At 42.7% G+C, this 24,127-nt stretch overlaps 1 protein-coding gene across 5 annotated transcripts in view; it reads left to right on the top strand.

Moving 5' to 3' along the window:
• Positions 1-24,127, top strand: part of LNX1 (ligand of numb-protein X 1) — a 112,441-nt gene that overhangs the window by 58,984 nt on the left and 29,330 nt on the right. For all 5 annotated transcript variants that reach the window (XM_030818931.1, XM_030818933.1, XM_030818932.1 and 2 more), the window contains 5 exons: positions 772-974; positions 3,205-3,576; positions 18,613-18,747; positions 21,712-21,889; positions 23,466-23,694. In XM_030818931.1, the coding sequence (XP_030674791.1) occupies positions 772-974; positions 3,205-3,576; positions 18,613-18,747; positions 21,712-21,889; positions 23,466-23,694 (1,117 nt within the window). The remainder of the gene's footprint in view (positions 1-771; positions 975-3,204; positions 3,577-18,612; positions 18,748-21,711; positions 21,890-23,465; positions 23,695-24,127) is intronic.

The raw sequence follows: 24,127 nt of genomic DNA on the forward strand, positions 1-24,127 counted from the left end.
CTGCAATTCATTCCATTAAAAATGATTCATTCACTTCTATTAATTCAATAAACTTCAGCTGAAGGCCCCTGCATGCAGAGATATGTGTAGAGAACCATGGAACAGCCAGAGGTTATGCCCTCAGGTTTTATGGGCATGATATGAGGTATATAAGAAATGAGTATAAGCTGGGTGAGGTGACTCACACCTGTAATCCCAGCACTTTGGGAGGCCGAGGTGGGTGGATCACCTGGGCTCAGGATTTCAAGACCTGCCTGGACAACATGACAAAACTCCGTCTCTACAAAAAATATAAAAATTTGCCAGGAATGGTGGCATGTGCCTGTAGTCTTAGCGACTTGGGAGGCTGAGGTGGGAAGATCACTTGAGCTCAGGAGGCGGAGGTTGTAGTGAGACACTGCACTCCAGCTTGGGCAACAGAGTGAGACCCTGTCTCAAAAAAAAAAAAAAAAGGTAAAAATAACAATAATGGGTTGAGTGCCATGAGAAATAGCTAGAAAGCTTTATAGGAAATGGGCTGTCTAGAGCAAGGGAAGGAGGAATCAGGGTAGAGCTTAATTGGAAGGGCCTTGAAGGAAAAATTGGGTTTAAGCTCAGGATGAAAAACATTCCAAGCAGAGAAACTTACATTGACACAGAGGCAGGAAAATGGAAAACATGTATGAGGAAAAATGAATAGTTTAGTTTGGCTGACACCGAAGTTTGGCAAGAAGAGTAGTTGGAAAGGTCCATTGGTGGGTGTCTTAAATAAACACTCTTTGTCCATTTCAGTCTTTCCAAGGTTGTACCACCTGATTCCAGATGGTGAAATTACCAGCATCAAGATCAATCGAGTAGATCCCAGTGAAAGCCTCTCCATTAGGCTGGTGGGAGGTAGCGAAACCCCACTGGTCCATATCATTATCCAACACATTTATCGTGATGGGGTGATCGCCAGAGACGGCCGGCTACTGCCAGGAGACATCATTCTAAAGGTAGAGAATGATGTGGCTGTGGGGCTGCAGCAAGGGGCTTGATATAAAAAAATGCTTCTGAGCAAACAATTGGATAGATGGATGGATGAATGAGGGAAATGGTAAAATAAATGTGGATAGTGACTTTCTATCATTTTATTACTCTCTGAGATTTGTCATTTAATTGAGATCTTTGTTTCTCTCTGTCTTGCTCTTTCACTCTCTCACCCCTTTCTCTCTGTACATAAATATTTATCTGTCTCTATATCATTTTGTCTGTCCCCTCTTCTGCCTTCTCCCTTCTAGCTTTTTCCTCTTCGTTCCCTTTCTCCACCTCTTCTTTCTTCTTTTATCTCTTTTTTTAAAGAGCATTAATATAAAATAAAACTGGGACATATATTTTCTTAAATTGTTTTTAGAGTAGATTAATAGAACATTTTGTATTTTATTTAATCACAATCGTCTACTCTTTGAAAGTCAATTTCCTATAGTCTTACGGCCCTCCCTGAAAATAAAAGTAATCTCTATGCTAATTCCACCAACCCAGAGACATTCCAGGGGAGACAGGTGTTGGAATAGAATGCTTTGGGTGTCACTGTCCTCAGAGGCTTGGTTAAGAGGAAAGAGGAATTTTCAGAACAGAAAGGATAAAAAGAGCTGTTTACCAGACAGAAGTCCAACGTTTGCCAAAAGTGACAAGAAACCCCTCCCTGCTCGTATATTTTCTATCTGACACTCAGATAACCGTTCTATCCCATCCCTTCTAGGTTGCTGAGGGACCGGCTCCTGTCACATTATGAGCTGTTTCTTTGGCAAACTGGTTGGAATAAGAGGAGAAATAACCTAAAGCAGTTTTCACAGAAATGCTGAAATTCCTGCTGGCCTCCGAGGTGGAGCATAATACAGGGCCCTCGGGGCAGGCCGCAGTACAATCAGCTACACTGTGCACGGCTGCCTCCCAGTTCTAGTGGAAACTATGCTGCCTGGGAGGGTTGCATAATAAAATATTTTGATTCCTGTGGCCTTCAACTGGCGCTTACAAACAAAAGGGCTGCCAGGACTATTTAGCAGGCAACCCTGACTCCCCTGACTTTCTCTGGGCCCAGAGGTGATGGGGGAACCCGGCCCTGCCACCTCAGGTGCTCCCCTCACCTGTGCTTGGACAAAGGTGGTGAGCTTTGCCTTTGCTCTGGTGAGCTCTGGGAGCCTGTGGAGCTGCACCAGAGAACAGGTGATTATATCCTCAAGAAAGGCCTTTGTAAAGCCCGTTCCAAGCCTTCTCTAACAATTGGCTGCAAATACAAGAAATCTTATCAAACTACAGAAATTGAAGAAAGTTATTTCTGCTCCATGGGGCCTCTTGCCTCAAACACAGAGTGCAGCATTTCCTGCGAAAGGGGGCTACAGCCTCCAGGCTGGGCCTGTGTAGCCAGAGAAATTAAAACCAGAAAGCTCCGTGCAGTATCAGCCCTACACATTATTAGTGAGGCACAAATGAGAGGGCCGAGCTTAAGCTTGTTTAAGTAGCTTTATAAAGAGATCTAGCCTTTCAATAAAAGAGCCTGGAAACTTCCTTTCATATCAGTTTGTTTGAAACTGTGCAAGGATTTCTTCCTTTTGCTGAGAACACGGGCAAAAAAAACCTTGCAGGGGACCACCCTGAGACCTGACACATTCCCATGCGTACACACACAGTATCACACGCACATACACTCCATCATGCTCACACACTCAGACCCTCAGTCACACACTATCACATCTACATACATACACAGTGGTGAGGACTGGAAGTTCAGGGAGAAAAATTCAGTTGGAGATTTTTGGGAAGAAAATGTCAACTCGGCTTAACAGCTGTTTAATGCAATCATTTGACTGAGGCAAATGGGAAAAGTGCTTTTCTTTTGCCTTTTCCTACCTTATCTTCCTTCCCTCTTTTCCTGCCAGCTAAAAAATAATGACAACAGAAATGAAGGCCAGGATTCTGGGAATAAATATGTGGGCTTGGGTAAGAACAAGGTGGAGAAAGACGGTGTCTGCTCACAGAGGCCTGGAGAGGTGCTGCAGGCCACACTTGGAGAGAACAGGGTTAGACTGTTAAACACTGTTGGAAGGTGCGGTTATTGGACACAGGATGAGGTGGGAGAGCAGAGCAGTCTTTAAAGACAGGATCCTGGCTTTTCTGTGGGCCTGGATCTTTCAGGAAGGGTTGTGGCGGGTGGAGCTGACCGCACGATTGTTCCACCTCCCCCAGGTCAACGGGATGGACATCAGCAATGTCCCTCACAACTACGCTGTGCGTCTCCTGCGGCAGCCCTGCCAGGTGCTGTGGCTGACTGTGCTGCGTGAACAGAAGTTCTGCAGCAGGAACAATGGACAGGTCCCAGATGCCTACGGACCCCGGGATGACAGCTTTCATGTGATTCTCAACAAAAGTAGCCCCGAGGAGCAGCTTGGAATAAAACTGGTGCGCAAGGTGGATGAGCCTGGGGTTTTCATCTTCAATGTGCTGGATGGCGGTGTGGCAGATCGACATGGTCAGCTCGAGGAGAACGACCGCGTGTTAGCCATCAACGGACATGACCTTCGATATGGCAGCCCAGAAAGTGCAGCTCATCTGATTCAGGTGAGTCAGAGGTCATTCCAGGATCCCAGTCAGAAACCCCGGACATGAGCAAGAACGCACATCCCCCTGAACCAGGCACCCAGTCACTACCACATGTGTCATGCGGTGCCTCCCTTTCAAGGAGTCAGGATGGAAAGACCAACATTTTCAAAGCTTCTGCCCAGGTAAGAACATTACTCGGCTGGGCATGGTGGCCCACGCCTGTAATCCCAGCAATTTGGGAGGCCGAGGCGGGTGTATCACATGAGGTCAGGAGTTCAAGGCCAGCCTGGCCAACAGGGTGAAACCCCATCTCTACTAAAAATACAAAAAAATTAGCCAGGCATGGTGGCAGATGCCTGTAATCTCAGCTACTCGGGGGGCTAAGGCAGGAGAATTGCTTGAAACCAGGAGGCAGAGGTTGCAGTGAGCTGAGATTGCACCATTGCACTCCAGCCTGGGCAGCAAGAGCGAGACCCGTCTCAAATAAAAAAAAAAAAAGAACATTACTTAAGCAAATGATGGGTTTCAAGACCATGGACATTCCCTAGGTGTTGTGTTGTCAGCCATCCAGTCTGACTGCAGATAAACACGTTGGGTTGTATGCTACAGTCTCACAGAATTAGGATCACTCAGGGTCAGCAGGGTTGTGTCATCCCTGCACCCAGTATGTTCAGTGTAGACCCAGGGGTCATTTACGTACATTCTGGGCACATCTAAGACATCCAGTTGTATTAACTCCCATAAGAAGCTGTGCCATGTTGGATGTGGTAGCTCATTCAGGTGCAGAGGCTCACACCTGTAATCCCAACACTTTGGGAAGCCAAAGCAGGAAGGTGGCTCGAGCTTAGGAGTTTGAGACCAGTCTGGGCAGCATAGTGAGACCTCATCTTTACAAAATTCAAGAAATTAGTCGGGCGTGATGGTGTGCACTTGTAGTCCCAGCTACTCTCGAGAGGCCAAGGTGGGTGGATCACCTGAGGTCAGGAATTCAAGGTCAGCCTGGCCAACATGGTGAAACCCGGTCTCTACTAAAAATACAAAAAATTAGCCAAGTGTGGTGGCAGGTGCCTGTAATCCTAGCTACTCAAGAGGCTGAGGCAGGAGAATCAGTTGAAACTGGGAGGTGGAGGTTGCAGTGAGCTGAGATCGTGCCACTGCACTCCAGCCTGAGCAATAGAGCAAGACCCATCTTAAAAAAAAAAAAAAAAAAGCTATGCCATGCATTCTCCAGGGATCCTATGGACAGAGTAAGTCTTAGTCTCCATGGCTAAGTCCAGGTGACTTGGAAAGCACATGGAAACCCAAGTATGAACCTGAGAGGAAGCCCCCTAATAAGACAGGGACAAAAATTCTTGATCACTCAGGCAAGTAGAGTTCATGACTGTTCAAACTGATCCACTTTTCTGACCAGTATAATGTCATCAAGCACCTATATGTATTTTGTTGACTTTGTCAGGGTCACTGTTGACATTTTTTTCTTTAACTTTTTTATTTTAAGATAATTATCAATTAATATGCAATTGTAACTCACCTTTGTATTTTGAGATAATTATCAATTGATATGTAATTGTAAGAAATAATGCAGAGAGATCCCTGTCTCGTTACTGTTTTTCCTAGTGTTAACATCTTGCAAAACCATAGTATGGCATCACAAGCATGCTATTGACATTAACAGTCATAACAGAATATTTCCATCACCACAAAGATCCCTATAAAAGTTGCCTTCTATTGCCACATCCATTTCCCTCCCACCTCACGTCCTCCTTAACCCTTGGAAATCACTAATCTATTTTCTATTTCTATAATTTTGAATTTCAAGAATGTTATATAAATGAAATCATATATGGACTTGGGAGACTGGCTTTTTTCACCCGGTATAATGCTCTGATAGTTTTGTGTCTCAGCGGCGTTTCATAAGCTGGGGGCTTTATTCTTGGAAGAAAAGACTTTGTTCTGGGCTCTTATGTTCTAACCCATTCATTCGCTTCATCCAGCAAATATCTGTTAAGTTCTGCTGCTTACGTGCCCCTGGGTTGATGCAGAAATTGGAGGGAGGACCACTTAGATTATTCTTCCAAAGGATCCTCCAGTGTGGCAGGAAAGCTGGACTTTATCTAAATGACTGCCCATGCAGTCGAACACTACTGCAATGGAAAAATTGTATGATGCTGCTGAAGGCGCAGGGGAGATTTTTGCTTGGCCGGGCCTATGAATTCCTCAGAGGAGGAAGATCTTGAACTTGGGGCTTGAGGAATGAGCTGAAGTTCTCCAGTGTACAAGTCAGCAAGGGTCATCCTAAGGAGACACAAGACAAAGGAACATTTCCTTAATAGCCCATGTGTTAGTCCATTCTGTTGCTGCTGATAAAGACATACCCAAGGCTGCGTAATTTAAGAAGAAGAAGAGGTTTAATGGAACCACAGTTCCACATGGCTCGGGAGGCCTCACAATCATGGCAGAAGGTGAAAGGCCAGTCTCACATGGCAGCAGGCAAGAGAGAATGAGGGTCAAGCAAAAGGGGAAACCTCTATAAAACCATCGGATCTCGTGAGACTTACTACCACAAGAACGGTATGGGGGAACCACCCCCGTGACTCAATTATCTCCCACCGGCTCCCTCCCACAACACGTGGGAATGATGGGAGCTACAATTCAAGATGAGATTTGGGTGGGGACACAGCCAAACCATATCAGCCTATTAGGGAAATGATAAATAGTACCTGGAGCCTGGGGTGTGTATTTTAAAAAGCAGCCATGGACAAGAGACAGATCATGTGAAATATTGCGAGCCATGCTAAGGACCTCGGACTTTATCCGCAAAGCCATGGGGGCATTCTTGGAAGGGCTTAGGAAAGGAAATGGCATGATCTTCTAGAATGATCTCTCTAAAGTCAGTGGAGAGCTGAAAGGAGAAGGGCAAGATCCAGAGGCCTTATCTTAAGAAGCATTCTCAATTATCCAGCAAGTCTATATCAACTTCCACTTAGGGACTGAAGTCTTCATACTTTGAGAATAGGCAGTAAGTCAGCAGCAGTAACTGACCGAGCCCTGCACCAAGTTCCACAGAGGGTGATCATCAAAAGACTGTTTGCTCTCAAGGACTTGGTTATCTAAACACAAATAAATTTGCCTGCACCTGAGATCTGGTTATGTGATTCTTCCAGGTGCTGGCGACTGTCTTCACTGTCCTGTACAGTAGCTTATCCCTCTTCTTGGAAGAGGACCAAGTGTTGGATGGTATTACTGTCATTGTAGACCTGGGCAGCCTGAGGCAGAGGGTACAAGGGGACTTAGCCTTCTCCCTCTGCCCACCAGGGCAGAAAACACACGTGGTACCTTAGCTTCTGAGCTGTGCCACTTGGTGGTGTCCCAGTTCCAAGGTGGTTCTCGGCCGCCATGGATGCTCATCTGCCCTAGAGGGCCCGAGCTCATGCCCAGTAGAGCAGGTGGGGAACAAAACCAGAGTTAGAAGAGGCATTTTCTGGCTGGGCATGGTGGCTCACGCCTTTAATTCCAGCACTTTGGGAGGCTGAGGCGGGCAGATCACGAGGTCAGTAGTTCAAGACCAGCCTGGCCAACATGGTAAAACCCCATCTCTACTAAAAATACAAAATTAGCCGGGTGTGGTGGGCACCTGTAATTCCAGCTACTTGGGAGGCCGAGGTAGGAGAATTGCTTGAACCCAGGAGGCAGAGGTTTCAGTGAGCCAAGATTGCACCACTGCACTCCAGCCTGGAGACAGAGCAAGACTCTGTCTCAAAAAATAAACAAAAAAAGAGACATTTTCTTTCTGAGGCGTATGCCATCTATTCCTAAATTCGTGTGCCCACCTCACCTTCTCCTCTGACCACACTTGCACCTCCAGATGCCTGCTTCATATCTTCCTGTGGATATGGCAAAGGCATCTCAAACTTAATGTCCAAAACTGAACCCTTGGCTCCTCCCATTCCATCCCTTGCCCAACATGCTCTCCCCTAGGCCATTCCCAGCCTGTAAAAATGGCACCTCTATTTACCCAGTGACTTGAGCCAAAAAGAACCTTGACTCACCTCAGCGTCTCCCTCCCTCAACCCATTTTGACCTGGTCTGAGGGACGGTCAGAGCCTCTTTGCTGGCCTTCTGCCTTCCACACTTAATCATCTATTCTCCTACTCTGCGCACAGCAGAGAATGAGCTCTTTACCAAACCACTCCAGTCAGGATGCCTCTCTCTCTCTCTCTCAGCCCTCTGAGGCCTCCTGAGACACTTAGGTTAAAGTTGCAGATTGTTACTATGGCCTGCTGTGCCATATGTCTCCTGCCCTTCTGTTCTGTATCCAGCCTCATTTATTACAGAAGAGGGTGTCTAGTATTCTCCCCATGTTTAACCATGTGCCACATTGCCTTCTTGCTGCTCTTCAAGCATTTCTGCCTCAGGCCTGGCATTCTTGCTGTTCCTCTGCCTGGAAGAATCTTCTAAATATCCATTTGCCACATTCCTACAGTTCATTCACATCTCCCCTCAACTGTCAGAGAGCTCTTCACTGTCAATTCTACTTAGAATTGTGTCCATTTCTGCTCATATACACTTTATCCTACAACACTCTTCAATTACTACCAACTAATATTACCTGCCAGACAGTACAGTAAAGTATTGTATCCTCAGCCAAGCGCAGTGGCTCATGCCTGTAATCCCAGCATTTTGGGAGGCTGAGGCGGGTGGGTCACCTGAGGTCAGGAGTTCGAGACCAGCATGGTCAACAGGGTGAAATCCCATCTCTACTAAAAATACAAAATTAGCCAGGGGTAGTGGCACATGCCTGTAATCCCAGCTACTTGGCAGAAGAATCACTTGAACCCGGGAGGCGAATGTTGCAGTGAGCCAAGATCACACCATTGTGCTCCAGCCTGGGCAAAAAGGGTGAAACTCTGTCTCAAAAAAAAAAAAAAAAAAGTATCATATCCTCAGCACTTAAAGCAATGGCTGGCAATAGTAAGCACTCGATAAATATTTGCCAAATGAGTAAATGGAGTGAAATTATGAACATCTATGTGTATATAAAATATATTTTATACATTAACTTTATGTCCTAGGGATTGGTTATCAAACCATTTACCAAAGAAGCACCAAATCTGCTTTCATGTGCCATTTGTCCCCAAGATACCATATCTACTCTTTGTCCCCTTGAATTTGTTCAGTGATTATTGGCTGAGCAACTTCTCTGTGCCAAGAGGTGTGTGGTACCATGCTGAACTAGGTTGGTACAGGTCCTGGCCTGGTAGAGCTTGGAATGTATTCCTGCCTTTTATCTCAAAACAACCAAGTCAGCATTAGGCAGGTGGCATTAGCGGCCAATGAATGAGAAGAGAAAATATGCTATGTTTATGAAAACCTTCACAATGGAAAAGGGAGAGTCCATTGTATTTCTTTATGAAGAAACTGCATTCTTAACATGATTTTTTTTTTTCTCACTTCGAAAACTAGCCTTTTAGGTGACCACCAGTATTTTTTCATGTTACACTTGTTAACTCCCTCTGCAGGTCAGTCAGTGCAACTCACATTCTGGAGATAATGTTTGCCAACTATACTTCGCAATAAGCAAAAGAAAAACTCTTACTCATCATGTCATTTGGAAAAATCTTGACTACATATGGCATTTTGCTTTTGTAGATTAATAACAGAAAAGGAAAAACAGTTTCTTCCTTGAGAAAGTTAATTTATGGAATAAAATCTTGCCTAACACGGGGACTTCCTAAAAGATTCTTTTGCTTACTAAACAAAGCCAACATGCTTCATAAGCAGGAAAAACCTTTTAAAAAAAATGAGAGCAAAGCTAGTTGAAAAAGAAATGGAAAACACGGAATGCTGGAAAATCCTAGCTAAGCAATCGCATGCCGTTTCTGAAGAGTGGATTTTATTTATGTGATATTTGTAACGCACACCAGGCTGAGGGGATTAAACTAAATACCCTTCAAAGGTTGAGACTCAAATTTCTAACCAATCCTTGGCTATGTTGCCTTTGTATGTCTACTCCATGAATCACATTTGCCTTACAAAGAAATTCCCAGACAACATGTTTTTTGGTCATGTTCTCTCCCACAGTACCCCACATTCAGCTTTTTTTCTGTGTTACTTCAGTGAAGAGTTATTACAGAGAGGCCACAACCATTTTATATTTGACCAGCTTTACATATGTTGAGCTCTAACCTCAGCTTACTCAGCAGCAGCCTGGGTTTGCCAGGCCCTTTTAAGAAGAAAGTCCTTATGGAGATAGAAGCCTCAAATATGGTGCTGATGACTTATGTAGCTACTAAGTACAATTTTATTTTTTTCCATTGTCAATTTCTCAAGTGTTTGGGCATCATGACTGGAATAACTGTATGAAAGAGGCAGCTTTTTGGAACTGTCTGATGTCGTAGCTAAGATAACAGAACAAAGAAATAATGGACCAAAGATTCAAATTTGAATGTCCCTCTTAAGCCTTTTTGCCCTAGGCAATTCCAGACTTGATGCAGAAACTGAAAATACTCAAAGCCATTTGTAGAGCCGATGATAATAGGGGCTTTCATCAATACTGGCATATGTGTAATTGTTTTTTTCCTTATATGAATCAATATTTAAATGAGAATTCATTTCATCAAAGAACATTTGACAACAGGCTCTTCAAACTTTTTTTTTTTAATGAGATAGACCTTCAGACAGAGCCACAAAGCCAATAATGGACTACTTGCATTACCTACATGCATTTTAAATACATGATTCTAGCTCATGAATTCTGCTATATACCTGCAAAAATGGGTAGAACTTTTGTGGTACTGTAAACATTCAAGTCCCCCGGAGCCAGTCAGAATCGCCAGTGAAATAAAACCTGATAGATCTGTATTTTTTTTTAACAGATCAGTACACTTAATCTGGAATTAAATCCCTACTTAAATAAATTGTCTTACCATGGTTTGTGGTAAATTTAATGCACATAGACTTGATTATAGAATATTTTTTAATGTCCTTGAGCTGAATTCTCAAAGTTCAAGTGATTTTTATATAGGGCTCCAAATTTTATGAATTCTTGATAAAGTGTGTGACTTGGTAAACTGTACATCTTTTCAACTTAGAATTTCATGAGTGAACATTATGTGCAGCTACACACTGCAAATATTAGGCGATCTTGAAACTTCACTACCCTTCCTCTAACCCACATATGCCCCCAAATATATATTTTTTATAGAACATAATCATGAGAGTAACTTCTAGATATCCTAAAAGAAATGGTGTCGGAGGCAAGGATGCTGAGTCATTTTACTGACTCAGCCACCAGCAGATTCAGGGACTCAAGAACTAAATCCTTGTGTCTTGCCCTTGTCACTGACATCTGTATGATCCCATATAAGTCACCATCTGTATTATCATTAATGTCTTTGCATCTAAAGATATATGCTTCTGGGAACATAAGGATGAACATGGAGCTATAGTCTACTGGGAAAAATAAACCATATTGCTGCCCTAATTCTCCTTTTCCACCCTGATCAAATCTTAAGATCCTATTTACTATGTTTCTTCAAAGCCTCCTTAATTTTCTCTCCCTTGGCCAGACTGACTGCTTTTAGCTCATTGAAGGAGCTACCACCTCTTCAGCATGAGATACTCATAAACTTTTTAATAATATATCAGGCACTTTTCTGGGGGTCCAAAGTTTCAATGGCAAACAAATTAATACAGACCAGATTTGCCCTGACCAAACCCATTTTATAGGGAATATCAACTTATAGTACACCGTTAATTCATTCTAGAGTTGTATTTCTGGAGCCTCTCATTCTGGAGTTGTATTTCTGGAACCTCTCATTCTAGAGTTGTATTTCTGGAGCCTCTCATTCTAGAGTTGTATTGCTGGAGCCTCTCATGCTAGAGTTGTATTTCTGGAGCCTCTCATTCTAGAGTTGTATTTCTGGAGCCTCCAACTCGTTGCTCAGTGGAAGGGTTTTTTTTTCCCGGAAGTTCTTTTGTTCACTGGAAGGAAGGGAAGGGGAAGGATTCTGTTTCCAAACCTTGTTGTGAAATACATTGACATAACAACAGGAATGACTGATGACTTTGATTTTTTTCTAGCATATCATTCAGTTCTGATGCTTCCAGTTGTCTGTATTGTCACGTAAGGTCTGTATGGCATTATGTGGTCTCGGGGTGGGCTGCTCTGCTATAATTTGTCCTATAGTACAGTCCTGAATACCTCCTTGTCACCTTTCAATTAATCCATAGGTAAAGAAAGGAATCGATTGAGTTTTTGGATTCATAGAGCATAGAAACAATCTCCTATGCTTGTATGAATGACAAAATTGAAACGCCATTAATGAGGTCCTCAGTGCAGCTGGTTTGTCAACAAAAATACCGTACTCTGTACTGGTCAGTCCAGAACTCATCTTCTGGGTTCTATTCTGCATGTGCACACACACAACTTTATTACAGCGAGTCCAGAACTTATTACATTTTTGAGATGACTTGAAAAGATATTTAATGTGGAAAAAACTAGGAATAGTTGACCTGGAAAGGGAAAGAGCTAAGAGAGAGCAATGAGAGTGATCCTCAAATAGGATTGTCACAGAGAAATTGATGTGGGGTTGCCCTACTGGGTGTAACTAGACCAATAGGCAGGCAATAGGATGGCAAATTTAAGTTCAACCTAAGGACAGACATTCAAATTAGTGCTATCTAAAAATGGCCAATGTTGCCTTGGGACACAGTGAGCTCCCTGTCATTGGGGATACTGAAGCATGAGCTGGGTGACAACATGGCAAGGAATTTGTAGGGAAATTGAATTATAGGCTATAGAGAAAATGTTGGATGAGATGATGTCTGACATTTCTTGTGTGTCTGTGACTTTCTAATTTTATGGAACCAGCGCCTTCACAATTTCCCAGGGCTTCGTGAGCACAAGATGGATTCGCTGAGAATGATACTTGAAGAGTTGCTAGAAGGGATTCTAAAATGGGGCAACCACAGACAGTGTAGAAAGAGCCATCCCCACAAGTATATGTTGAAAAGTCATTTAAAGCCAAACTGTCTCATTCTGAGGTACTTGGAAAAGAAACCAATGAGGAATGTAGGATACATTTTTTAAAGAAGTGATTATTAAAATATCAGGTTAATGTAAAATATGTTGATGATGAAACCCTAGAGGATGAGCTCTATAAGCAGCTTATATAGTTATCAGTCACATTACAGCTCTCAGCTGTTTCTGTAACAAGGGGCCCACGCAATCAAGCATGAGTCTCCTGCGTACCAAGGCTATGCTATAAAGGGAGCTATGTACATGGTCTGCCTACTTTGAACAACACGGTCCTAATGCCCAGCAGTGGGTTTGGAGTCTCCTTTCTAGTGTGTGTATAGAATAATACCCTGGGGCATTGTGGGGAGAGGGTGGCAACTCTTAACTTTCTTAACTTGAAATTTTGTAAAACTGATACAAGAAACACAATAACAAATGAACCCAGTGCATTTTATATAGTTTATCATACATTTTACTTAAGCATATACCTATATGTCAAAAAGGCAGCAAATGTTATCATGCATTTGGCTTAACTCCAATCTGTCTCTGCCAATGAGCAGGAGAAGCCTTTGGCTGGATGAGAACAGGTACTTGACCAGTTCTTACTCTCCCTGTATGGTTTCACTGGCCCTCATAGTCACTGTATGGATTCATGCAATGCCAAGGCAGTAGAAAGATGCCCTGTGCTCCAGTGTACAGCTCTGCAAAATGCTGCCCCTTGTGTGGTGGCATGTTTGACTTCCATCTCTCTGCTCTGGGAAGTTGCAAATGTATGTTACGCCCTGACAGTATGAGCAGTTTTCATCAGCCACAGTGGATTTTGGAAGGGAAAGAGTCAATTGCAGACTGAACATAAAGGAAGATGCTTGCTTGGCAAGAGATCACAGTGCAACACTCCCAGACTCCTTCCAGCTACAAGAGGTAGGCTTTGTTATTTAAAGATGGGTACATATAAATGAGGCTTCTGGACTATGTTTTTCTTCTCTTAGTCACTGTATGGATTCATGCAATGCCAAGACAGTAGAAAGATGCCCTGTGCTCCAGTGTATAGCTCTGCAAAATGCTAAGTTCCATCATATAAATATGATTGGCAATTTTGAGTCAAATCTCAAAAGAGAAAAGCAGTCATTAAACAAAACGACAGAAAGCCAGTCCTTCCATAGAAACGCTACTTAGTTTTAACCCTCTTTTTTTTCTCTGATTATTAGATGGTTCCTATTTCCTCAGCCAGAAGTAATTGGTCCCACCTCTGAGACCCTTAAGTATATTCCCCATTTCTCTTCCATGGCACTCCCATATGACTGTCCCTGCAGTAGGAAACATTCCAGGAGGGCAGGAACCATGTCCTCAAGGTTCCCAGTGTGGTGTCTGGCCCAGGGCAGGCATAGATCAGCCTTGGGGACAGAGTGGTTGTCAGGAGGCTGCCAATAAGCTGAAGTCCACAGGGGAGAATATGGATGGCATCAGAACCCCTTCCTCTTAGCCTGTAGAAAAGAGAGAGGGATGCCGGGTGAAGTGGCATGCCTGTAGCCCCAGCTACTCTGGATGCTGAGGCGGGAGGGTCGTTTGAGCCCAGGAGCTCTGGGCTGTAGTGCGCTCTGCCAATTGGGTGTCTTCACTAAGTTTGGCATCAATATGGTGCCCTCCCAGGAGCGGAGGACCACCAAGTTTCCTAAGGAGGGGTGAACTGACCCAGGGCGGAAAAGAGAGAGGGAGTCTAATGCTTGAGCTCTTGGGAGGGAAAGAATATGGTACAGCAGTCAAGCTATGCAGGTTGTAACTAGTATGTCCAGAATTTGCCTAGATCACAATCTAGGATTCTTAAGGGAGAGAGGAGAGCAAACTTTAAGTCATGTCTTCTAATTAAGGTAGCCACCATTGTTAAACCATCCTTTTGCCCAAATTGCAATATCCCAAGAGATGCCAGAGAGAAGCTGTCTTACCTCTTTCTTGCAGTAAGCTATTCCTTGCTTGCCGGAATGACAGATCTGCTGTATCCACTTTCTTGGTACATATCATGTAGGTGTGAAATAAACAAGTTTCTGCCATTTTCTCATTCAGTCTTTCTGTGTCTCCCCTATACTCCCCCTCCTCACACTCACACCACATTGATACTAGTGGAAAGAAAGATTCTCTGGTGCTAGGGGATGTTTCTCTACACTGAATCCAGCTCCTGATAGGGGTTAAAGCCAGGACAAGCATATTAGCCCGTTTTCTACCTTATATCTTCAAACACCACAAAAGTGCATCAAACAAGGTCTTCCTGTGAGCAATTTACAAGGTGGCTGGTAAGAGCCACAGATCCAGTCTTGCAGAGAATTTCTTTCCAAGTAAATTGATACCAGAATTATTTATTGTAGTGTTGTTCCTGCCAACAACTTAATACCAAAGCCAGCATTTGAAAATCCAGTGAGAAATTTATCCTTGAAAATGTGAATTAAATAGTTCTTGCAGGCTTCTCCTTGGCAATTTGGATTTTGCCTGGCAAGTTGATTCGATGTGTAAGTCTAAAATTTTCTCAGTTCTTATGAGGTGCTTAGATCATGTGGCTGCTCCTAATCCAAAATGAACATGATACGATTTGCAGGCCTACGGACATGCTGCTGGGATCCTTCAAAACATCGGAGTTTCCCCAAAGAGAGCAAATTCAAGCTCAGTAATTGGGGTTTTGACCTGAACGTTCACCACTTCTTATCTTTTAGTAAGTTTTGCTTTAGAGAGTTCCCAAAGATAATCTTATTTAGAAGAAGGGAGGCTTATAATACAAAGAAAGACACAGCTATTACAAAATACTCTTCCAAGAATTGGATTTAGTCGGCTAATTCCATCGTTCTTCATGTCAGCTTTCTTCACGATTGTTTCCTGGGCTTTTTATTTTTGTTCTGTTCAGACACAAGCTTTATATGTGATGAGAAACACCAGGGAATTCAAGATAGGTAAACAAAGGAAGGGCACATTAGCCTTGGCTGGGGAGATCAGAAGTGATGGCCGGACTTTGTGTGAAGGACATGGGCGGAGGACTCCAACTTCTCCTTTGGGCCCTTTTCAGAAGGATTTTCTAATTTTTGTGAAATGAGTCAACTCACCTGGCCAATCGTCCATTTTGATGTTACAATAGACACTCTTACTGTATGCTAGCAGTTGTCTCTAAAAGTTCATTTAATTTACAGCCACCCAAATCATGACCCCTAAGTTTCAAGAGAGCCCTGAGAAGAAGTGTTATAAGAATGCAAAGTCATGAAGATTTGGACTGGTTAGTGTCAGACAACCATAGGGATATGGTTTCATTGGTGGGTGGTTTTTACTAAAGATTTTTTTTTTCTTTTTTTGAGATGGAGTCTTGCTTTGTCACCCAGGCTTGAGTGCAGTGCCACCATCTTGGCTCACTGCAACCTCCACCCTCTGGGTTCAAGCAATTCTCCTGCTGCAGCCTCCCAAGTAGCTGGGATTACAGGTGCCTGCCACCACGACTGGCTGATTTTTGTATTTTTAGTAGAGAAAGGGTTTCACCATGTTGGCCAGGCTGGTCTTGGACTCCTGACCTCAAGTGACCTGCCTGCTTCAGCCTCCCAAAGTATTTACTTGAGATTTTTAAAACAACGTCCTAGTTCCTGAGAGTGAGTGAGTTGTGTGCTCTGGGAAGGAAGATGCAGAAAAGGCAGTGTCTTAGTCCATTCATGCTGCTATAACAAAATACACTATCCTAGGTGGCTTATAAACAACATAAATTTATTTCTCACAGTTCTGGAGGTCAAGAAGTCAAAGATCAAGACACTAGCAGGTTTGGTGTCTGGGGATGGCTACTTCCTCACAGATGGCACCATCTCACTTTGTCTTTACATGGTAGAGGGCAAACAAGATTCCTCCAGCCGCTTTCATAAGGGCACTAATCTCCTTAAGAGGGACCTGCCTTCATGACCTAATCACCTCCCAAAGGCCCTACCTCCAAATGCCACCATGTTGTGGGTTAGGATTTTAACATCTCAATTTTGGGGAAACATGTTCAGACCATAGCTGGCAGGAAGCAAATACCTCCACCCCCATTGTCTGAGTCAATGGAAAAGAGCATGGAATTTCAATGCCCTCATTTGATGACCTTTCTCCCCTAGCCCAATAACCATCCCTGTATAGGAAGAAAGCTGGCAGGTCACTGCCCCTTCTCTGCTGTGGTGGTGAGGGAGCAAGGGATGGGATGAAGAGAGGAACCACCAAACCTTACTCCTCTCTTTCATCTCCCTTGTCCCTAAACCAGGTCTGTCTTGGGAATCTTTCTAATCAAATCTTCCGTATCTCATTCATTTTCAACTTTTACTAAAGTGATAAATGAGGTCAGCTGGCTACTTCAGCCTAGGCCACCAGAGAGCTCTATTTATCTGAGTTTCATAGGTCTAAGATTTAGTCTGAACCTGCAGCTCTGAAATCTCAATGGTCAGCAATTCTGGAATAATGTCCCATACTACCCAACACATGTGAAACTAATCTGTGGCAGAGAGACAATTTGTAAATGTATCATTGTATTAGTCTGCTCTCATGCTGCTAATAAAGACATACCCGAGAATGGGTAATTTATAAAGGTTTAATGAACTCACAGTTTTACATGGCTGGGGAGGCCTCACAATCATGGTGGAAAATGAAGGAAGAGCAAAGGGATGTCTTACATGGTGGCAGACAAGAGAGCTTGTGCAGGGGAACTCCCATTTATAAACTCATCAGATCTCGTGAGACTTACTATCTCAAGAACAGCATGGGAAAGACCCACCCCCATGAATCAGTTACCTCCTGCCAGGTCCCTCCGATGACATGTGGGAATTATGGGAGCTACAATTCAAGATGAAGTTTGACTGGGGACACAGCCAAACCATATCAATCATGTGGAGTGGACCTTTCCAATAAGTACTATATTTGCTATTCTGAATGCCTGACCAAGTATCAATGTATGTAGCAGAGAGAATTAGCAGTCAGAGTAAGTGGTAGTTCCATAAAAAATAAAGAAATCAAGGCAAATTACTCTTTTGCAGTTTCTTAAACATTTTGTATTTCAATAGCTTTAGGGATACACGTGGTTTTTGGTTACATGGATGCATTGTATGGTGGTGGAGTCTGAGATTTTAGTGCATCTGTCACCTGAATAGTGTACACTGTACCCAATAGGCAGTTTTTCATCCCTCACCCCACTCACCTCCCCTTTTCTGAGTCTCCAAAGTCCATTATATTACTCTGCCTCTGCATCTCCAGAGCTAAGCTCCCACTTACAAGTGAGAACATGCAGTATTTGATTTTCCATTCTTGTGTTACTTCACTTAAAATAACAGCCTCCAGTTCCATCCAAGTTGCTGCAAAAGACATTATTTCATTCTTTTTTGTGGCTGAATGGTATTCCATGGTATATACATACCACGTTTTCTTTAGCTACCCATCAGTTGATGGGCACTTAAGTTGATTCCATGTCTTTGTGATTGGGAATTGAAGGTAAAGGATTTTGATTAGGCTGTACATATTAATGTATGAAGTCATCCCCATATTTCTAAAGTGCTAAACCTTTCCTATGCCCAAATATTTGCAACTGTCAGGCTCAGGATTTCTCTTCCTGCAGTGGCAGGTTACTGCCATTAACTCCATCTCTTTTTCTTTACTGCGTACCATTGATCTTAGACCTTTGCCTTGGGCTGCTACTTTACACAGTGCACCTAATTCTATCTGGGAAGAACTGAGGGCATGGCTTGTGTGTGGTACAACCATTAATTACAAATGAATTAGCAATATCTGATGATGCCTTTTCAAAGATTGGAAGGAACCAAACCTTCCCTAGTTTTCCGTTGGAGCGATGTTCACTACCTGGTTTAAGGATAAAGGAAAGAGCTCTCATGCTCTTGCCAAATTACAAGGTGGATATTAACAAAAAACCCCAACAAACTAGAAATCAAGTTTTGCCATAAAAAAAATGGTATAATCAAAGTGATGTTTTTGTAAGCCCCTGGCACTGAATGCAGTGGATGGAAACTGACAGTGGCTAATGCCTGTGTCTTCTTGCCCAGGCCAGTGAAAGACGTGTTCACCTCGTCGTGTCCCGCCAGGTTCGGCAGCGGAGCCCTGACATCTTTCAGGAAGCCGGCTGGAACAGCAATGGCAGCTGGTCCCCAGGGCCAGGGGAGAGGAGCAACACTCCCAAGGTGAGGCCTCTAGGGCAGGTCCCCTGCTCCTGCAAGGGACTATTTCTTGGGAAGTCTGCTTGCTTTAACATTTCTAAGTGTCATCTCTGGACTTTTTTTACTTAAAGAAACACTTTGACTTGTAAAAGTAAAAGCCCAAAGTCCCATATTTAGGACTTGAAGAGATAACAGGTGTCTCCCCTCCAGGCAGGAGAGAGGAAGGTGCAGGAAAGTTTTGAAACCTGATCATGCAGACCTCATAAAGGGACCTGATTTCTAGCCTAAGCCAAATAAATGGCATGTTTTTACCAAGAGTCATCTTGTTTGAGGACTGTATTTTATTCACTTTGAAATGAAGCCAGCAGCTTGCCTGGTTTCTGGCTTTTGAATCTTTCAGTCTGCCTAGAAATCAATGATGTCCCCACTACTTTTAGTTTTTGTTTGTGTTTCTGAAGGGCCCAGGAAGATAATTTAAACACTTGAAGTTCATGTAACATTAGGGAGTGGTGGGGATTGGGGCAAACCAGACAGCACATGTTATATGGCATTCAAATCCAGAAAACTCTAAAACACTGTGGATTTGTGGGTGGAATTCATTCTTCAGGCCACCAGTTTGCATCCTCACTTCAAATGAAGTGACTCAGCCCAATTTATACTTCTTTCTGTGGCTTCTATTAGAGGCAATGCCTTAACCTCTTCATTTGGATGGTGTTTAAGCAACACAAACCTTGTTTAGTCCAAATTCAGAGTCCTATAGCTTTGGCTTGGCATCCTGTTGTGATGCTGATGAGCTTCTTTCAGTCATTTCTCCTGAGTTCTGGTTTCATGGCATCACTTGTAACTAAAAAAAATTCTTAAAGGTAGCTCATTCTTCTTGCAACAGAGAGTAGGGAATGCCGTTTGCTTTCTACGTCAATCTATATGTTGGTTGGAATAGCTTACAAATTGAGTTTTTGAGTAATATATACAGAAACAATATTCAAATTTTTTATTTTGGAACAACTCTGCTTTATACTGTGTTAATTACAGAGCCTACAAGGTTATACACCCCTCCAGGTTCTCCAGCCAGCCAAGCCTGATAAATCCATAAATGACCTGTTTCTTTTCAGTAAGGAGTCTAGACAGACCAGATATATCCTGCTAAAACATTTTATGGATAGGGACTCCCTGATGTCTTTTTGCTAGTAAATGCTTAATGTTTAAATTTAACTGATCATCTTTATTAATGAAAAACTAGTTTATTAGCTTAATTAACTAATTGAACTTTTTATCCAATTAACTAATTTTAGTTGAATCAACTAGAATACGTCATATTCTAAGTCATCAAATTATGGAGAAGGTAGCCTCCATCTGCACTGTGGTTTTATAATTCCTTCCACCTCCTCATCATGAAAGATCTGGGAGGATCTGATCACATTTCTGCTGCAACCCTCTGTCATATGTCTTAATTCCTGGAAACGTACAAACTGACTTAGTGGGAATTGTAATTATTTCCATTTTAACTTATATTCTATCTGACTTCTGAAATATCCTCACAAAAAAGTAACATATGGAAAATAAAACCGAGACATATATGGCTCTTTGATTATTTCAGTTTTTATATTCTTACTAAAATCTTGTTTGGTTTAGGAAACCAGGTAGCTTTTTAAAAATAAGAGCTTAAACAATTCAAAGAAATACCAAAGAAGACAAAGCAGGATTCGTGGGACAGAAAACTTTTAGCCAATTAAAAAAGTTAAGGAATGATAGGCATCAAATTTTGCATGGTTTACCTCTGTGGGGAGGAAAGGCCTGTGAGCAGAGAGTCATAGAGCGACTAAGTGTACATGGAATGTTTATTTCTGATGGAGGGTTTTGAGGTACATGGGTAGGTCATTCTGTTATTCTTTATGCTTTTTTACTTGTCTAAAATGTTTTATTCTAAATATCCAAAGCAAATATTCTAAAATGGAAATGTGTCTTATAGTTTGAGAAATATTCAGGTACCCATTGTGTTTTTAATTAGCTTAAACTATTTTACCATAAATTATGTTTTTAAACATCAAGGAACATTGTAAGGTGTCCAAAGTAGGGTGAGGAGAATGGCGAAAAAAGATAGATAGAAAAGTCATCTCTATCGTATGTAACTCTCCTCCTCTCCAGCCAAAGTCAGGTAACCCTGGGTGTGAAGCTTTCACAGATGATTTTTTTTTTTCCATTGCTGACATTGATCTCTTTTCTGGTTGAGAAAGGAAATGGTCATGGACACTGGTTCATGAGACACAGGACACATGCACACGTCATATTTGTGGTATTTCGGCCATTGCATCCAGCCCCTCAGTGCACAACTAAACATCTCTTGCTCACCGCAGGCAAGGCTGCCTGGTAAGCACTGAGCAGGTGTGAAAGAAGACTCTATAAAATATGGTTACTTTTTTTAACGTAGAAAAGTTTCTGATATTTATAAATGACAGAGTGTTTTTGAAATGCTGACTCACTACTATCAGGAATTAATGACTCACTTGAGAAATTTTGGGTGCAGTTCACTCTGTGTGCTTAGGATTCCTCCATGGCCAGGCGCGGTGGCTCATGCTTGTAATCCCAGCACTTTGAGAGGCCAAGGCACTTGGAGCCAGGAGTTCGAGACCAGCCTGAGCAACAAAGCAAGACTTTGTCTCTACGAAAATATTTTAGAAATATATTTTTCTAATGGTCTGTAATCTGTTCCTTCCTCCATTTTTACTCTTCCCTGTTGAAATGTAAACTTCATCTGAGTTAACCTGTAGAATTTGGGACAGTGTAACCCTATTATGGTTGGGAGTGGATAAGGTGAGGGTGTCTTTCTCTGTGATTTCAAGAACCACCATTGTATTTATGCACTTTGCATAATTTATGCAGCTTTGGTAGTTTTTGCATTTAGAAAATGGAAACCCACTTTGCATTTTCTACATTCAAAAACTACCAGAGTTGTGAATTCATGTGCTGTTTTTCCGTCTGTGCCTTCAGCCCCTCCATCCTACACTTATTTGTCATGAGAAGGTGGTAAATATCCGAAAAGACCCCGGTGAATCTCTCGGCATGACCGTCGCAGGGGGAGCATCACATAGAGAATGGGATTTGCCTATCTATGTCATCAGTGTTGAGCCCGGAGGAGTCATAAGCAGAGATGGAAGAATAAAAACAGGTAAAAAGTAAAGGGATTTTAAAGGCACTGGGGTGGCAGAGTATTAAGAGAAATTAGTAGCTTTGTTGTGTTAGGTGACTATTTTCAAAATTAATGAGAGAATGTGGGAGTGATCGGCCAGGACTTTTGTTACCCATTGACCATGATTGGTTTGAGTACAGATACTAGACCAGGTTCCACTTTTCTTAGTTGCTGGCCAACTTGCCTGCAAGTAAAGCTAGAATCTCCAAACTATTCCAGGAATTAATAGAGAACTGCTACAGTTATGAGCAAGTTGCCTCTATTAAATGGCATAATGTAGTTCCATTCATTCTAATGGTTCTTTGGTGGGTTGATCCGGTGGTGGAATTCATGAAATAATTCATGAATTATTCCATTATATGGGTTAGATAGAAAAAGTCATTTGATAGATTTGATTCAATGAATACTCATTAAGTGAAAGTATCATGCTAGATACTTTCCCAGGGTGAAAAGTATTTCACTACTTTAAGCTCATGTGTTCTGGGCCACTTTGAGTAAATAAAGGAAGATGATATCAAATTTGCCTCTACAAATATGTACCCTTAATAATATTGTCAGTTCATACAAGAGGGTAGCTCAGATGGATGAGGAATTACGCCATTTAAAAGTCCAGATTCAAGAGATAAACTGTGAAGTTTCCCAAGTACAGCTGCTGAGCCTGAGGAGCCACAGGGGGATGGTATCTTAAGAGATTTAGTCAGCTGTCTGAAAGATGCTTCTTTCGGGTCAGAAAGGACTCAGGGCCTTTCTCTTTTTTCTCCTCCTATCTTTTTGCTCTTGCTGTGGTTATTCTGTATAAGAAAGATAAGCAAAAGGGGACAGAAAAAAACAGGATGAAGATAAAAAATAGAAAATGGAAATAGGGGAGATGTATATTTTAATTTCTCTTTTCCGCAAAACATCTGGGTGGAGAATGATGAGGCCAAACAAAGTGGCTTGTTAACAAATGACTTGTTAACAGAACATAAGCTAGAAGATTATATGATCTGTATGGAAATGATCCCGCACATAGTAGGCACCTAACCAATAGTAGCTACTTTCACCTTAGCAATGAAAATGTTGTTCTTTCTGCTTCTTTAAGAGTGCAGCTCCAAGACTCCTCTGCCAGACACTCTCATGGGTAGTTTCTTTTCATTCAATCCATATTTACTGGATGCCTACTACATGCTTGGCTCTGTGCAAATGCTGGAGCTTTTGCCAAATCCTCCTACTTTATGCTAAAAGCAAGAAACAAAAGAGTGAAAAAGTAGGTTTTCTTTGATTAAATAGTGAACAAGACTAATTTTCCTCTCTCACTCCCTTCCTTCCTTCCTTCAGCAAGAGCCAAACACTGATAGGTGTGCTTTAGAAAACCCCAAACAAGTCTTAACAGCACCTTGGAATGCACACACTGTTTACCATTTGCTATGTGAGCACCCAGCCTCCTGTCAACAAAGAAAACCTTTGCCCTCTCTGCATCCCTGCAATCCCAGTCAGCCCCTACCCCCTTGCACTTTAAGCAGAAGTCCCTGTTTGTGCTCTCACTAAAGATAGCTTCTGCTTCTCTGGCCGTCAGGTGACATTTTGTTGAATGTGGATGGGGTCGAACTGACAGAGGTCAGCCGGAGTGAGGCAGTGGCATTATTGAAAAGAACATCATCCTCGATAGTACTCAAAGCTTTGGAAGTCAAAGAGCATGAGCCCCAGGAAGACTGCAGCAGCCCAGCAGCCCTGGACTCCAACCACAACATGGCTCCACCCAGTGACTGGTCCCCATCCTGGGTCATGTGGCTGGAATTACCACGGTAAGTCCCAACGCAGCATCCCTGTAGGGGCATGGGAGGAAACGATTACATTTCTTAAACCACTCTTTCACTCTCTAGGGCTGATTCATGGTCCTAGCATCTTAATTAGACCCAGTCTTGGTTGTGGGACTGTGAAATAATTCTCTCTTCCCATTTGTAACTGAAAATGCATGCGGACATTCTAGGGCAAAGAGGAAAGCCTGGATGTGGAAATACTGTCTGGCGTTCAGGTTGAGGAGCTCACAGGACTGCCATGAACAGCTGTGTAGGTTGTTCATGCAGCAGGGAGCTCCACAGACAGGCAGAGGGGGCAGAGACCCAGCCTGTGTTTACACCCCCTGGAGCTGAGCTGCACTGCCTAGGAGAAGGTTCACCTTTGCCTAATCTGCTAGTGGCAGCCCTGGGACCTTGCAGGGAGGCTGACTGCCTTCTG

This window comes from Nomascus leucogenys, chromosome 9 (genome assembly GCF_006542625.1).
Source record: "Nomascus leucogenys isolate Asia chromosome 9, Asia_NLE_v1, whole genome shotgun sequence".
Classification (NCBI taxonomy): domain Eukaryota; kingdom Metazoa; phylum Chordata; class Mammalia; order Primates; family Hylobatidae; genus Nomascus; species Nomascus leucogenys.